Below are 20,252 nucleotides of genomic sequence, written 5' to 3'. Positions count from 1 at the left end.
AGATGGCTTTCGAGATTAGTGATGATTTACGAACCGTCTTAAATTTATGTAAAGAATGGTATTACTGAATATGTATTTTCATATAGCAACACATAAACAAGGAGTGAATCAGTTGTTCATCTATGACATGAAGCTAATCCTGAACATTCATGAATGCTCATTTTTGCTTGAACCGACAATACATTACTACATTGTGTTATTCTGCTAATAGAAGGGTCAGTAAGCATCCAAGCTTTTAAAGCAAATTGTAACTGTATTGATCAATTATTAAAAACCTTGAATAATAACTGTTTATTTTTAAATTGAAGCTGGCTACTAAAATTTGAAAGTAACCACCTCCACCAGAGAGATTCTACCTGTACCAAACGTATGACTGTTTTATAATGTTATGGATCTTGAACTAATAAACAGGACACGAGTTAATGCCATCTGTTGAATAAACCAACATTACTGCACTATAATATATAGACCCGCCCACCTGTTCAGACTCTCAACTCTAGAATATATGAATGAATTATATGCCCAAGTTATACTATACCGTATATTATTACTGTATGTATAACTGGAGCAACTGTTCAATGCTTGCAACCCTGAAAACTATTTCATGTGTACCTGATGATAACCAGCCCCTGCCCCACTCTACCGAAAAAATTAGTTGCTGAAAGTCGCTGTCATTAATATGAGTTGCTGACAATCGCTGTCATTAGTATGAGTTGCTGACAGTCGCTGTCATTAGTATGAGTTGCTGACAGTCGCTGTCATTAGTATGAGTTGCTGACAGTCGCTGCTTTGCTTTGAGTCTTCCACGCATTACTAAGAAGATTTGATCATTGGAAAGTTGCATTGTTGAATATACATGATAATCTTCAAAAGCTTCAACAAGGACGAGTCATATGAACTTCATAGTCAGGACTGCAGGTTGTATGTTTTACCAAGCTAATTCACATCAGTTAGCTACCCTACAGGATGAAAATATTCGTTGGTTATAAAAATTCGCGATTTCGCCAACAGGCAATTCCGCGAATTATTAAATTCCGTGAATAGTTAGTTCTATTTTTAATCACAAGGGAGAATAACTACTGCATCAAATTAAAAACTACCTGCTAGGCTAGTTTCTAATATAAATACTAAACGTAGTTGAGTTCCAAAACATTTTTAAAATAATTGCCTGGGCTTTGAGCTAACACCATTGCCAATGCGCTACATTTCTTTACAAAATTATCACAAGATATGCAGAATGGCGTAATCGCAAAAATAGCCGCTAGGCAGAAGTACTAAAAGTAGCCGAGTTCCAAAACTCCTTTAAAATCATCGCCGGGCTTCGAGTTTTATTGCCATTACATCAAACTTTACAAAATTATTCAAGGTTTTCACAAGTTATTCGGCATGGCTTCGTCATAGCAAGAAAATCTCTCCTAGTCTTTTTACATTGAAATCAACTCCATCAATCTCTAATACCGAAGTTGAAGACGATCATGATTCTGATCTGGACATTATGGTATGTATTTGATTTGCAGTGCAGATACGTTTTTTCCATAATTAACTGCATTAGTTAATTCTTTTGTTTTAAAAACTGATCGCTTCCATTAAATATTTCAGCTATTGTTTTTGTACTTCCTTAACACTTATTAATATTTTTTCTTTTTTGTGTTTACTGCTGATTGAGAATGAAACAACCTACTCCGATTACAAAAACTAGAGACAAGTAGTAATATTCATCAAGGCAGGAATATTAGCAGAGAAGCAACCAGTCAACCTAGACCCCTTCATCGACAACAACTCCTTGATATTGCTGCAGCAAACATGATTAAATTATACATTTTATTTCATGTATAGATATATTATAATTTATTACAAACTTGAGTGTACAAATAAATTATTTCAAATACAAATAAAATTTTACAAACGATGAATGGAGTAAATATAAACAGTTTAGTCTATATGGCGGTTGTCTAAAGCAATAAAATTGAACTGATACTCTTAATAAGTGAATACTAGCGTGTAATGGTGCTCTCTGACCAGTTATTTTGGTAATAGCAGCTCTATATCGCTGCTACGGTCTTGGGTAGATGTTAAAGGCGATTCTCTCGCTACTACATGGCTGGTAAGGAAGTTATCACCAGAACTCTCCTCGCGGCTTACTATTGCAAAGTTCTGCCAGTTGGCCAAAGATTTGTGCTTGTAAAGGCATTTTTGTTCCTTTTTTAAAAACATATATTCTCCTCGTAAGTAGCTGCGGTTACTTCTACCTCAATTTCCAGCCCTCCCTGAATGATTGGTGATTTTCTAAGAATGACATATACCACCCTTGCAATCATTGTTCTTCGGTGTATGATGGAAAATCTCTCTCTCTCTCACTAAAACAAATAATGAAGCAGTAGGGATGAAAAAAATTAGTATTGCGTTTTACCGAAGAACCAAAGTAAAATTCAACTAATTTAGTGAATGGTTTTGAAAAACTCATTACTTACCACAAATTGCTGGTTCATCAAAGGCCTCCAAATCTATGAACATTCGTAAAAACCTCTGAACGCAGCAAAAAATTTATAGCTTAGCACGATCCACCCATAATTGTAAGCTAAATAGAAAACGAAACACGCAATGCGCGCATGCGGAGGGTTAACTCTATTGGTAGACGTAATAGAGTTAACTCTTCATAGAGAGTGACAGTTTTCAGCCGCGAATAAATTAATCGGCGAATATGCATGAAATGGCAATTTTCGCGAAATTTAATTCCGCGAATAAATTCATCCTGTAGGGTATATTATAATGTTGCTTTAATCTGATATTTATTCAAAATCAACGCTTACAAACCTTCCCACTACTTATTGTTACCCACTACTAACTGTTAAATACAATTAGCCTCAGTGAGATGTTGCCATTGTAAGTTCGAAACAACTGGAACAGGTCAATAACTGTGTAACCTGAACTAATCAGTTTATTAGCCTGTGAACCTAGTCTGGTTTCACTACGACTCACAACCAAACACCACGCGCAATGAGGTGTTCAAAGTAATGAAAATTCTATAAAAGATATCTTTGAAGCCTGGAACTGCAGTAATTGAGAGAAACGACCAAATACATTTCGCGCTACAATTTAAACCAATTCCATAAGCTTGTTTAAATTATTTATTTAAACTTTGAAATGATTTTGTCTATCAAAATAAATACAAATAATTTTAATTTTCTCCAAAACAAGAAAATGACTAAGCATTTTTACATTACCTTACACCACTTACTACGAGAGTAGGTAATATACATGTATAAAGTAGACATAATCTCTCACAGATACACTGCTACCGGTAATATGAAGTTGGCTAGGAATGTATCATGTATCGCTATATCTGTACCAACATGTACACAGTCTCATTGGCTCATAGCCAACATGTACACAGTCTCATTGGCTCATAGCCAACATGTACACAGTCTCATTGGCTCATAGCCAACATGTACACAGTCTCATTGGCTCATAGCTTTTGTGTAAAATAATCAAGTGTAGAAATAGCTCGTGAGTTCTATTTGAATAAAAGATGAAAAACCCCTAAAACCCCTTTGAATGAAAGCTGGAAAACCCGATGATACCCTAAGTGGTATCACCGGGGTTTTCCAGCTTATCTGTTGGGGTTGTTCACATGCCCAACTTTTATTTGGCAGCTGAAGCAAAACGTCTCAAACTTTCTGGTTGAGATCTGAGACGCTTGAAAACTGAAGTTGAGCAGCACAGTTCACTTCACACCAATGACTGTATACCTTACTAGCTATAGCGTAAATAAGTATCTAGTAATATCATGTACTAGAGTTTGAACTTAGTGAAAAGATTACGAGTTAAGCCGAGTTACACTATACTCCTATTCAAGTGAGCGGCTAATCGCGCTAGAGGGAAGTCAATGCAAAATAGCCGGATTATGTTTGGACCTTTTCTACTATTTCCAGACAAGTTATGATTGGATAAGTTAGTAGGAGGACTGCGCTATAACTAGGTACTGTACTTCCTTAATGTGTCAACTACAACTGCTTGATCAGAATTGTAAATCATTGTTATTGAATATTATTTATTCAGAGCATACACCTAATCAATATTGCAATGCTACAGAATTTGTGCAAATTCCAATACTAGCTAACATGATTTGTATCCAATACCAGCTAAAATGATTTGTAGGCAATCACCAGGCTAATAAAATTTCTTTTAAATAGTTTTAAAAAGAACAGCCTTCAGATGATGGAAACTGGTGCATATTTAGAAGCTGTTTGTCTATATGGAAAATAGAATGTAACCTTCAGTAATAAACATCACCTTGGAGAAAAGAGATACGCACAAAGATGTAGGGTACATCCAACAGTTTCCTAATACTAGCAGCAGATCAACTATAATACAGTACGTACTATTATACGCTGCATGTCATGGTTGGCACCGAGAGCACAACCGCCTATTTTACACTTTCTTCTGTTCAATCCCAAAATATTTCTCGCTTTATGTAAATATTCTAATCAAACAGTTTTTAAACCACTTTATATATGTTGAAATCAGTAGTAAGAGTAGGACCGCCTCATTTAACAGCTATAACAAGACACAGTTGTAAAGGCTACTAGATATACCAAGGGTGTGATATTCCGCAGGCAACATACCTACAGTAAAACCGCTATTTGAACGCCACCTTTATTTGGTGGCTACTATAGGAGAAAGGGTGAAAAACGCCACCTCTATTTGACGGCTACTATAGGAGAAAGGGTGAAAAACGCCACCTCTATTTGACTGCCATTTTGACATTCTTTGATTTTTATCAACCAATTATAAAAAGTGATCAGTAGACATGTCCACAAAATAGTACCAACAATGACTCGGTTACATCAATTGCCATTATTTTTTCGTGGTTGCTGCTCATATCGAAGTCCGTTTTCTAACTCTAAAGCTTACAGTATTTTCTTTAAAACTTTGAAACCAACGCCATAGAAATAATTAATAACTGTATCATACTAATAGTAGTTCTTTGTTTAATGCGGTCTCGATACTTTAACGTATGTGAAAAATGGTTTACAATTACGACGGAATCTGCACTACTATTTTCAGACTATAACTTGTGCCAAGCGCGCATGCCTCTAAATGTTTTTCATTATTTTTTGTGAAGTTTTTCAAATAGCAACGTGTGAATGTTTTGCTCTGCTAAGAAAACTGTTTAGATGCTGATATCGACTAGTTCAGCAGTGCAGAAGGGTTGAGACCAGTAGGTTAGGTATACCATCAAGTAAGGTAAAGGCTATTACGTATACCAGGGTGTGATATTACCCAGACAACATAATCGTGGTGACCCAATGAATAGCTGGTGCCTTGCATTATTGTTGCTAGGTAACATGACAGCTTAATTCAGAAAAAAACAATAAAATTGAAGCTTACAGATGTATTGCTTTTAAATTATACCAAGTAGTGATACCATACAACATTATACCAAGTAGTGATACCATACAATATTATATCAAGTAGTGATAGCATACAACATTATATCAAGTAGTGATAGCATACAACATTATATCAAGTAGTGATACCATACAACATTATATGAAGTAGTGATACCATACAGCATTATATCAAGTAGTGATACCATACAGCATTATATCAAGTAGTGATACCATACAACATTATATCAAGTAGTGATACCATACAACATTATATCAAGTAGTGATACCATACAACATTATATCAAGTAGTGATACCATACAACATTATATCAAGTAGTGATACCATACAATATTATACCAAGTAGTGATAGCATACAATATTATATCAAGTAGTGATACCATACAACATTATATCAAGTAGTGATACCATACAACATTATATCAAGTAGTGATACCATACAATATTATACCAAGTAGTGATAGCATACAATATTATATCAAGTAGTGATACCATACAATATTATATCAAGTAGTGATACCATACAATATTATATCAAGTAGTGATAGCATACAATATTATATCAAGTAGTGATACTATACAACATTATATGAAGTAGTGATACCATACAATATTATATCAAGTAGTGATAGCATACAATATTATACCAAGTAGTGATAGCATACAATATTATATCAAGTAGTGATAGCATACAACATTATATCAAGTAGTGATACCATACAATATTATATCAAGTAGTGATACCATACAATATTATATCAAGTAGTGATAGCATACAATATTATATCAAGTAGTGATACTATACAACATTATATGAAGTAGTGATACCATACAATATTATATCAAGTAGTGATACCATACAATATTATATCAAGTAGTGATAGCATACAATATTATATCAAGTAGTGATACCATACAACATTATATCAAGTAGTGATACCATACAATATTATACCAAGTAGTGATAGCATACAATATTATATCAAGTAGTGATAGCATACAACATTATATCAAGTAGTGATACTATACAACATTATATCAAGTAGTGATACCATACAACATTATATCAAGTAGTGATAGCATACAATATTATATCAAGTAGTGATACTATACAACATTATATCAAGTAGTGATACCATACAATATTATATCAAGTAGTGATACTATACAACATTATATCAAGTAGTGATACCATACAACATTATATCAAGTAGTGATACCATACAACATTATATCAAGTAGTGATACCATACAATATTATATCAAGTAGTGATACCATACAATATTATATCAAGTAGTGATAGCATACAATATTATATCAAGTAGTGATAGCATACAACATGATATCAAGTAGTGATAGCATACAATATTATATCAAGTAGTGATACCATACAACATTATATCAAGTAGTGATACCATACAACATTATATCAAGTAGTGATGGCATACAATATTATATCAAGTAGTTATACCATACAATATTATATCAAGTAGTGATACCATACAACATTATATCAAGTAGTGATACCATACAACATTATATCAAGTAGTGATACCATACAACATTATATCAAGTAGTGATACCATACAACATTATATCAAGTAGTGATACCATACAATATTATATCAAGTAGTGATAGCATACAATATTATATCAAGTAGTGATACCATACAATATTATATCAAGTAGTGATAGCATACAATATTATATCAAGTAGTGATAGCATACAACATGATATCAAGTAGTTATACCATACATATTATATCGAGTAGTGATACCATACAACATTATATCAAGTAGTGATACTATACAACATTATATCAAGTAGTGATACTATACAACATTATATCAAGTAGTGATACCATACAATATTATATCAAGTAGTGATACCATACAATATTATATCAAGTAGTGATACTATACAACATTATATCAAGTAGTGATACTATACAACATTATATCAAGTAGTGATACTATACAACATTATATCAAGTAGTGATACTATACAACATTATATCAAGTAGTGATACTATACAACATTATATCAAGTAGTGATACCATACAATATTATATCAAGTAGTGATACTATACAACATTATATCAAGTAGTGATACTATACAACATTATATCAAGTAGTGATACTATACAACATGATATCAAGTAGTGATACTATACAACATTATATCAAGTAGTGATACCATACAATATTATATCAAGTAGTGATACCATACAACATTATATCAAGTAGTGATACCATACAACATTATATCAAGTAGTGATACTATACAACATTATATCAAGTAGTGATACTATACAACATTATATCAAGTAGTGATACCATACAACATTATATCAAGTAGTGATACCATACAACATTATATCAAGTAGTGATACCATACAACATTATATCAAGTAGTGATAGCATACAACATTATATCAAGTAGTGATACCATACAATATTATATCAAGTAGTGATACTATACAACATTATATCAAGTAGTGATACTATACAACATTATATCAAGTAGTGATACTATACAACATGATATCAAGTAGTGATACTATACAACATTATATCAAGTAGTGATACCATACAATATTATATCAAGTAGTGATAGCATACAATATTATACCAAGTAGTGATAGCATACAATATTATATCAAGTAGTGATAGCATACAACATTATATCAAGTAGTGATACCATACAGCATTATATCAAGTAGTGATACCATACAGCATTATATCAAGTAGTGATACCATACAACATTATATCAAGTAGTGATACCATACAACATTATATCAAGTAGTGATAGCATACAACATTATATCAAGTAGTGATAGCATACAACATGATATCAAGTAGTGATACCATACAACATTATATCAAGTAGTGATACTATACAACATTATATCAAGTAGTGATACTATACAACATTATATCAAGTAGTGATACTATACAACATTATATCAAGTAGTGATAGCATACAACATTATATCAAGTAGTGATACCATACAACATTATATCAAGTAGTGATACCATACAACATTATATCAAGTAGTGATAGCATACAACATGATATCAAGTAGTGATACCATACAACATTATATCAAGTAGTGATACTATACAACATTATATCAAGTAGTGATACTATACAACATTATATCAAGTAGTGATACTATACAACATTATATCAAGTAGTGATAGCATACAACATTATATCAAGTAGTGATACCATACAATATTATATCAAGTAGTGATACTATACAACATTATATCAAGTAGTGATACTATACAACATTATATCAAGTAGTGATACTATACAACATGATATCAAGTAGTGATACTATACAACATTATATCAAGTAGTGATACCATACAATATTATATCAAGTAGTGATAGCATACAATATTATACCAAGTAGTGATAGCATACAACATGATATCAAGTAGTGATACCATACAACATTATATCAAGTAGTGATACTATACAACATTATATCAAGTAGTGATACTATACAACATTATATCAAGTAGTGATAGCATACAACATTATATCAAGTAGTGATACCATACAATATTATATCAAGTAGTGATACTATACAACATTATATCAAGTAGTGATACTATACAACATTATATCAAGTAGTGATACTATACAACATGATATCAAGTAGTGATACTATACAACATTATATCAAGTAGTGATACTATACAACATTATATCAAGTAGTGATACTATACAACATTATATCAAGTAGTGATACCATACAATATTATATCAAGTAGTGATACCATACAACATTATATCAAGTAGTGATACTATACAACATTATATCAAGTAGTGATACTATACAACATTATATCAAGTAGTGATAGCATACAACATTATATCAAGTAGTGATACCATACAATATTATATCAAGTAGTGATAGCATACAATATTATATCAAGTAGTGATAGCATACAACATTATATCAAGTAGTGATAGCATACAACATTATATCAAGTAGTGATACCATACAATATTATATCAAGTAGTGATACCATACAACATTATATCAAGTAGTGATACCATACAACATTATATCAAGTAGTGATACCATACAACATTATATCAAGTAGTGATACCATACAATATTATATCAAGTAGTGATACCATACAATATTATATCAAGTAGTGATACCATACAACATTATATCAAGTAGTGATACTATACAACATTATATCAAGTAGTGATACCATACAATATTATATCAAGTAGTGATAGCATACAATATTATACCAAGTAGTGATAGCATACAACATGATATCAAGTAGTGATACCATACAACATTATATCAAGTAGTGATACTATACAACATTATATCAAGTAGTGATACCATACAATATTATATCGAGTAGTGATAGCATACAATATTATATCAAGTAGTGATACCATACAATATTATATCAAGTAGTGATACCATACAACATTATATCAAGTAGTGATACCATACAATATTATATCAAGTAGTGATACCATACAATATTATATCAAGTAGTGATACCATACAACATTATATCAAGTAGTGATACTATACAACATTATATCAAGTAGTGATACCATACAATATTATATCAAGTAGTGATAGCATACAATATTATACCAAGTAGTGATAGCATACAACATGATATCAAGTAGTGATACCATACAACATTATATCAAGTAGTGATACCATACAATATTATATCAAGTAGTGATACCATACAATATTATATCAAGTAGTGATAGCATACAATATTATACCAAGTAGTGATAGCATACAACATGATATCAAGTAGTGATAGCATACAACATTATATCAAGTAGTGATACCATACAATATTATATCAAGTAGTGATACCATACAACATTATATCAAGTAGTGATACCATACAACATTATATCAAGTAGTGATAGCATACAACATTATATCAAGTAGTGATACCATACAATATTATATCAAGTAGTGATACCATACAATATTATATCAAGTAGTGATAGCATACAATATTATACCAAGTAGTGATACCATACAATATTATAGCAAGTAGTGATAGCATACAATATTATATCAAGTAGTGATACCATACAACATTATATCAAGTAGTGATACTATACAACATTATATCAAGTAGTGATACTATACAACATTATATCAAGTAGTGATAGCATACAACATTATATCAAGTAGTGATACCATACAATATTATATCAAGTAGTGATACTATACAACATTATATCAAGTAGTGATACCATACAATATTATATCAAGTAGTGATACCATACAACATTATATCAAGTAGTGATACCATACAACATTATATCAAGTAGTGATACCATACAACATTATATCAAGTAGTGATACCATACAATATTATATCAAGTAGTGATACCATACAATATTATATCAAGTAGTGATACCATACAACATTATATCAAGTAGTGATACTATACAACATTATATCAAGTAGTGATACCATACAATATTATATCAAGTAGTGATAGCATACAATATTATACCAAGTAGTGATAGCATACAACATGATATCAAGTAGTGATACCATACAACATTATATCAAGTAGTGATACTATACAACATTATATCAAGTAGTGATACCATACAATATTATATCAAGTAGTGATAGCATACAATATTATACCAAGTAGTGATAGCATACAACATGATATCAAGTAGTGATACCATACAACATTATATCAAGTAGTGATACCATACAATATTATATCAAGTAGTGATACCATACAACATTATATCAAGTAGTGATACCATACAACATTATATCAAGTAGTGATACCATACAGTATTATATCAAGTAGTGATAGCATACAATATTATATCAAGTAGTGATACCATACAACATTATATCAAGTAGTGATACCATACAACATTATATCAAGTAGTGATACCATACAATATTATATCAAGTAGTGATAGCATACAATATTATACCAAGTAGTGATAGCATACAATATTATATCAAGTAGTGATACCATACAACATTATATCAAGTAGTGATACCATACAACATTATATCAAGTAGTGATACCATACAGCATTATACCAAGTAGTGATACCATACAATATTATATCAAGTAGTGATACCATACAACATTATATCAAGTAGTGATACCATACAACATTATATCAAGTAGTGATACCATACAACATTATATCAAGTAGTGATACCATACAACATTATATCAAGTAGTGATACCATACAACATTATATCAAGTAGTGATACCATACAATATTATATCAAGTAGTGATACCATACAACATTATATCAAGTAGTGATACCATACAACATTATATCAAGTAGTGATACTATACAACATTATATCAAGTAGTGATACCATACAATATTATATCAAGTAGTGATAGCATACAATATTATACCAAGTAGTGATACCATACAATATTATATCAAGTAGTGATACCATACAACATTATATCAAGTAGTGATACCATACAACATTATATCAAGTAGTGATACTATACAACATTATATCAAGTAGTGATACCATACAATATTATATCAAGTAGTGATAGCATACAATATTATACCAAGTAGTGATAGCATACAACATGATATCAAGTAGTGATACCATACAACATTATATCAAGTAGTGATACCATACAATATTATATCAAGTAGTGATACCATACAACATTATATCAAGTAGTGATACCATACAGCATTATATCAAGTAGTGATACCATACAATATTATATCAAGTAGTGATAGCATACAACATTATATCAAGTAGTGATACTATACAACATTATATCAAGTAGTGATACCATACAATATTATATCAAGTAGTGATAGCATACAATATTATACCAAGTAGTGATACCATACAATATTATATCAAGTAGTGATACCATACAACATTATATCAAGTAGTGATACCATACAACATGATATCAAGTAGTGATACCATACAACATTATATCAAGTAGTGATACCATACAATATTATATCAAGTAGTGATACCATACAACATTATATCAAGTAGTGATACCATACAGCATTATACCAAGTAGTGATACCATACAATATTATATCAAGTAGTGATACCATACAACATTATATCAAGTAGTGATACCATACAACATGATATCAAGTAGTGATACCATACAACATTATATCAAGTAGTGATACTATACAACATTATATCAAGTAGTGATACCATACAATATTATATCAAGTAGTGATACCATACAATATTATATCAAGTATTGATACCATACAATATTATACCAAGTAGTGATAGCATACAACATGATATCAAGTAGTGATACCATACAACATTATATCAAGTAGTGATACTATACAACATTATATCAAGTAGTGATACCATACAATATTATATCAAGTAGTGATAGCATACAATATTATACCAAGTAGTGATAGCATACAACATGATATCAAGTAGTGATACCATACAACATTATATCAAGTAGTGATACCATACAATATTATATCAAGTAGTGATACCATACAACATTATATCAAGTAGTGATACCATACAGCATTATATCAAGTAGTGATACCATACAATATTATATCAAGTAGTGATAGCATACAACATTATATCAAGTAGTGATAGCATACAACATGATATTAAGTAGTGATAGCATACAACATGATATCAAGTAGTGATACCATACAACATTATATCAAGTAGTGATACCATACAATATTATATCAAGTAGTGATAGCATACAATATTATATCAAGTAGTGATACCATACAACATTATATCAAGTAGTGATACCATACAACATTATATCGAGTAGTGATACCATACAATATTATATCAAGTAGTGATAGCATACAATATTATATCAAGTAGTGATACCATACAACATTATATCAAGTAGTGATACCATACAACATTATATCGAGTAGTGATACCATACAATATTATATCAAGTAGTGATACCATACAACATTATATCAAGTAGTGATACTATACAACATTATATCAAGTAGTGATACCATACAATATTATATCAAGTAGTGATAGCATACAATATTATACCAAGTAGTGATAGCATACAACATGATATCAAGTAGTGATACCATACAACATTATATCAAGTAGTGATACTATACAACATTATATCAAGTATTGATACCATACAATATTATATCAAGTAGTGATAGCATACAACATGATATCAAGTAGTGATACCATACAACATTATATCAAGTAGTGATACCATACAATATTATATCAAGTAGTGATACCATACAACATTATATCAAGTAGTGATACCATACAGCATTATATCAAGTAGTGATACCATACAACATTATATCAAGTAGTGATACCATACAATATTATATCAAGTAGTGATAGCATACAACATGATATCAAGTAGTGATAGCATACAACATGATATCAAGTAGTGATACCATACAACATTATATCAAGTAGTGATACCATACAATATTATATCAAGTAGTGATAGCATACAATATTATATCAAGTAGTGATACCATACAACATTATATCAAGTAGTGATACCATACAACATTATATCGAGTAGTGATACCATACAGCATTATATCAAGTAGTTATACCATACAATATTATATCAAGTAGTGATACCATACAACATTATATCAAGTAGTTATACCATACAGCATTATATCAAGTAGTGATACCATACAGCATTATATCAAGTAGTTATACCATACAATATTATATCAAGTAGTGATAGCATACAATATTATATCAAGTAGTGATACCATACAGCATTATATCAAGTAGTGATACCATACAACATTATATCAAGTAGTGATACCATACAATATTATATCAAGTAGTGATAGCATACAACATGATATCAAGTAGTGATAGCATACAACATGATATCAAGTAGTGATACCATACAACATTATATCAAGTAGTGATACCATACAATATTATATCAAGTAGTGATAGCATACAACATTATATCAAGTAGTGATACCATACAGCATCACACCCAGTACAGTAGACGCTCCTACAATGTAAATAATCCGTTCCAGGAACGTTTACGTAATAGGGATTTACAATATATGAACAGTAAACTGTGTGTAAATTGCCTAACCCGTACCAAGATCATCTCAAACTCAACATTTTGGCCCTTCAAAGTAAACCTAACAGTAATTGTGGTATTATCGCATTGTCTCGCCAAGCTTCTCTCTTATTTCTCATCACTTTCACTTGGTTTAGGGTTCATGATTACGGTAATTTTATGTTAAGGGGAATACACATCTTTAATGTCAATTTAAATCAATTTTTCCACTTTTTTCTAGCCAGCAAGGTTTCTGATGGAAAAAAAAAAACAAATATTGTTATGTACCTGAGATAGAGTAAAACAAAAAATATATTTAATATCGTAAAACGGTCAGCCTCTGTCTGTCTGTTTTTTGAAGCCTAGGTTAAAGGTTACGAAAAAACATCACTTTTTAACGAGATTCCAAACTCATGACATTCAGCTTGGTAGACTGACGCTGTAACAACTGCACCAATTGACCTCCTTTGGGTTTTTCTGAATAATTGTGCAGCTACTTTTTCTCTGCGCTTTATCATAACACCTGACACCTGAGGATCTCTCGCAGCAGACCTGACGATCTCTCACAGCACACTACTCAGCGAGGGTAGTAGTATATATATAATAGAGATACCCCTAATCGCCATTTTCTCTCCCGAACGCCACACAAGAGAAAACAAAGTCTTTAAAGCAAACTATGCTTTCAATAACGCTTGTTATTCAAATTGACTTTGAGAACTTGCACAGACTTGACGCTGTACGGTATATTACTCTTTGCGACGTTTTACGGTATATTACTCATTGCGACGCTTTACGGTATATTACTCTTTGCGACGCTTTACGGTATATTACTCTTTGCGACGCTGTACGGTATATTACTCTTTGCGACGCTTTACGGTATATTACTTTTTGCGACGCTTTACGGTATATTACTCTTTGCGACGCTTTACGGTATATTACTCTTTGCGACGCTTTACCGTATATTACTCATTGCGACGCTTTACGGTATATTACTCTTTGCGACGCTTTACGGTATATTACTCTTTGCGACGCTTTACGGTATAATACTCTTTGCGATGCTTTACGGTATATTACTCTTTGCGACACTTCACGGTATATTACTCTTTGCGATGCTTTATGTTAAATTTCTTACATAATATGAAGCAAAATCTTTACATAAATTATTTAAGTTATGTTGAATTTACGTTATAGGAAGTTGAAGTTATAGGAACAGCTACTGCAAAAATACATCAGAGTATCATAGCAAGTATATATACCATACAGTACCATACCATGTATATATACCAGAAAGTATGATACCAAGTAGCCATATCAGACTATTCTAAGAATGAATGCACTGCACCATAAACTGGCTGTAATGACGCTGTTCCACAACAACCACAAGGATGGGTGTAATCTGATTCCCTCCTATTTTCATGTCTGAATGCTAATCTACGCTTCATTGTTTCTTTTACTTAGTTTATATGATAAATTAGGCAATTTATGCTGAACTTAAAATGAAAGCCCAGCCTAAAAATACAAAAATTTCCCAGCAGCTGTCTGAACATGTTAGCATACATAATATAACAGTAATGCACACATGCAGTGAGCACACCCAATTGGTATAAACTAATTTGACATATGCTTACACAGTAAAAACTTAAGTCATCTTCCCTCATATACTAACTTTCTCTTACTGGGTTGAGATGTCTTCAATAATTTTAAGCCAAAGTTTCAACTCTTTAGTAAAAGGAGAGACAAAATAAATAGCCAGTAACGATAAGAAGTGCCCTCGGTCTAACTACTGATGTACGGGCATCGTTGAAATAAGAAGTTGTAAAGATCACTTATTGTAAATCAGTCTTGATTTCACTTGTCACCAGCGGTCACGGTACAATCAATTGACCAGTAGCAGATTGTCGTGTTTCAAAATGATTACAGTGTTGTCAGTTATTAGTTTTTCCATATGAAATTTTTTTTATTCTGGCACATTAATAGTTTACTGTTAAAAAGAAACGGTATGTATTGAATTATTTTTTTTATCGGCTCTTACTTGATGAATCCTATTGGCTAACATCAAAAATAAGCACAACAAATCACCGTTAAGGCTGAAGCAGACTGCAGGTGAAACAAAAGGCATTGCGAATGTTAGTACTTGCGACAGCCTTGCAAAGAAAGCTCCGCAATTCACACTGAAAGTGTCAGACATGACCAAAATCATTTGCCCTGGTATTTAAAGAAAGAAATTTTGACTATGATGATTGTAATATAATTTGTTTATTTTTAGTATTAACATTTAAGAACTTTATTCATAAAATAACTTTTTATTCAGAATGGCATCACATTATTGTAAAGCCGAGTGAGTTTTTACTATAAGTTGAACAGTACTGTATTGTCCTATTAGGAGACTCCGGAACCATCCGGAGCACTTTTCTTCTTTCAAAATCTCGGAAATTGCGAAATCGATATAGCGTACATCGTGGAAGTCATTACGTGCCACTAAAATTCACAGGCCCGTATTCTCTGAAGCGGCTGGGCAGCTGAGTAGCCCCAACCTTTTAGTGATCGTCGGCGGCTAATTAGTAAAAATTTCAGTCTAAGCTCATTTACTTGGAATTTCCAACAACTAATTGCCTAGCGCTCTAGCGCAACGTTGCGCTCTAGCAACTGGTGATGAAGTGGAGAGGCTCACTAATCTAGTACGTATTGGTTTTGCCTGCCACCAATGCAGTAGGCGAGAGATACTTTTCTGCATTGAAGCGAATCCAAAGATGGATGAGGATCACCATGGGGCAGGCTGTCTAAATAATCATCTAATGTTACACATATATAAAGATGATGAAATAGATACAGAATCAGTTGTAAAATATTTCTGCCATGGGCACATTGACAGAGGAATAGCTTTTTAAAAGACAGGTGTCAAGCTACAACAATCAATCTTCTATGTACACGTGTACATGCATGTTTGTGTTTGCAGGCCAAGCTTGTTGCTCATTGTATTCCTAGGTGGCCATAATGTAAACATAGTAAGTTTTAAGCAGGCCAAGTAATTTATTTGTTGTCTTTCTCTGGTGTATGTAATACATTATTTAAACTTATTTATGTAACTGAAACAGGTGCTCTTAAATTTAAATTTTAAAAGACAAGTGTCAAGCTATAACAATTAATCTTCTATATACACATGTACATGTATGTATATTTAGGAATATAAATGTAAATATACATATATATGGTTACAACTCAAAACCATGTAATTCTGTAGCTAGCTCTCTTTGCAAGACTTGAAATGACTCAACTTCGGAGGACCTGGATATCCACCTTAAAGGTTGACTTGCAACAAAATTCACATTACAGTTATTTGATATGAAAAGATTCACCATGTCTTACTCTGTTGTGTTGTAGGTGCAAAATATGTGGAAATGTGATTGCAAGCTCTTAACATCTAAAAAACGAACAGTTAATCCCAGCCACACGAGACTGCCGTAGTTTGGATTCTCTTTCCAAAACGGCTCAAATGTGACGTAGTTGTGGTAGATGGTTTCTGTTTACACTTTCATGCAACCTTATTCGTCAAAATATTTTCATAAATATACTTCACGCATTCAATAAAACTATGTCTATTGTTCTTATACGTCTGTTTTATCGTCATTGTATTGTTGTCACTTTTAGCACTGATATCTTATAACTTACCGTAAAAATTCGTTTAATGTTTTAGCCTTAGCTTGAAGGAGTACATATCATTGTCTGATAATCATGACGAACCTGTTGGTCACTTGTGATAATCGAAAAGTGCTGCAGAAATTATTTGCGAAGTATTGGGTCACATGATCAGATTACGACTTACCGATTAGACTAAACCGAAACAAAACTGTAAAGTAGCGAGCATCTATATTTGATACGGGGTCTTCGGTAAAACTCTAAGTGTTTGTCATAAACTAGTGCTACGATAAGTTTTATATTGAGAATTTTATTGGCCTTTCAATTCACGTGAGAACATCATGTGACAAGACAATAACCAAATTTCATGACTACGTCAGAGAAATAAAGAGATTCCAATCTACGCCTGCTTTTCGTTTTTGAGCTTTTAAGAGCTTGTAATCACTTTCCCACATATTTTGAACCTACAACACAACAGAGTAAGACATGGTGAATCTTTTGATACCAAATAACTGTAATGTGAATTTTGTCGCAAGTCAACCTTTAAATAATACAAGATACACTTTCAAATGCTCTAATTTTGCTCTTAATTCTCAAAATTTTCTCGGGGGAGGGCCCCCGAACCCCCCTTCTCTGGGAGGGTGCTTCTGCTCCCCTCCCAGCACGACCGAGTCGGTCTTCGGCAACTAATAACTGACAGTCTCCTGACCACTTTTTCTTTGGACAATACAGCCCTGAAGTTGAACCATTTTTTTATGTGTTTCAGATTTTGTGTCACATATTTTTCAGCCAATTGTAGCGAAGAAGAATAGCAAAAATAAATAGTACTAGTTATACTCTCGAATACTGCTCGTGTTTTCGACTAGCATTTGCTGCAACATTGACATCCATGAATTTCTTCGCACATTTGCTCGATAATTCTCCATTATGCTTCAACCTTCACAAGTGTGTCACGTGCCAATCAAGCAATTGGCTACGGACATCACCCAACCGACTCTTCGCCCCCAATGCCTAGTACCCATGCTATGGCAACTTACCCCGCCTACTTAGTCTAGTCTTGTCCTGGTTCACCTCTGGAAGTTGAAGCCGATGAGCATCCTTGAAAGGCAAATGCCTGTCCCCATTGCCCCTTTCACTACCTTTACAAAGAGATTCCTTACTCCGTGACGTCCTGCTATCTCCTCCATTCTCAGGAGAATCTTTCCTATGATATTTCGGTGACGAGGAACTGCGGTGGCGTGATGTATGGGTAGCCCTATCTGGGGAGTCATCTATAGAAGAGCGTGAACTGCCAAGTCGCCAACTCAAAGAGCTCTCTTTCGTACTTCTACCGGAGCAGCTAGAGTCTCTGTTGCGAGCTCTCACTACTGCTGATTTTCCTGATGAGCGCGATGTCCAAATATTGCGTTTGTTTGTTGAGATTTTTCTCAATTCAACAGGAACTTCGGAAACAGGAGATTTTGTAGTCAATGATTTAGTGTTAGTCGAGAGATCCTCGACATCATTAAAGCTTTCGCTTGAATTTTGTGAGTCGCGTCTACACTTTTTAGGATCACTAGCCTCAGCCATTGGTTCTACTGACACACGCCGTTTCTTTACAGGAACAAAGGCTCCAAGTCTATCTTTGAGTCTTTTCTTAGCAACTAAAATCAGGCATATTTAACATGACCATTATGAGAGATGACAAAGTTTGATGGCACAGTGATACTAGCCTAATGAAAAAGTATAATTTTCTGCTGCAATTAATGATCGCTTGAATTTCTTGACATGAGTGAAGAGGGTATAAGGCCAGCCAAGATGTACCTACATATACCTAGGTACCTACATATATACCTACATACGCTTATATATACCCACAAATACTTACATGCGTCTATATCTACCTTCATATGCCTATATATACCCACATGTACTTACATATATCTACATGTGTCTATATAACCCTATATATATCTACACTTGCCTACATATATACCGACATATATCTACACACGCCTATATATTAGAGTTGCCCCGATTTTGGTATCGGTGCCGATATGGGTGTTAAGTATCTGAATTAGTATCGGCCAATCTTTTCTTAAAAAAT

At 32.5% G+C, this 20,252-nt stretch overlaps 1 protein-coding gene across 1 annotated transcript in view; it reads right to left on the bottom strand.

The window, feature by feature from the left end:
* Nucleotides 1-20,252, bottom strand: part of LOC137390154 (micronuclear linker histone polyprotein-like) — a 47,960-nt gene that overhangs the window by 11,111 nt on the left and 16,597 nt on the right. Inside the window, exon 6 of the mRNA XM_068076432.1 lies at nt 19,204-19,809. Coding sequence (XP_067932533.1) covers nt 19,204-19,809 — 606 coding nt within the window. The remainder of the gene's footprint in view (nt 1-19,203; nt 19,810-20,252) is intronic.

Source organism: Watersipora subatra, chromosome 3 (assembly GCF_963576615.1).
Source record: "Watersipora subatra chromosome 3, tzWatSuba1.1, whole genome shotgun sequence".
NCBI classification, from domain to species: domain Eukaryota; kingdom Metazoa; phylum Bryozoa; class Gymnolaemata; order Cheilostomatida; family Watersiporidae; genus Watersipora; species Watersipora subatra.
The sequence above is the reverse complement of the archived record's forward strand: the minus strand, read 5'-3'. Positions and strand labels throughout refer to the sequence as shown.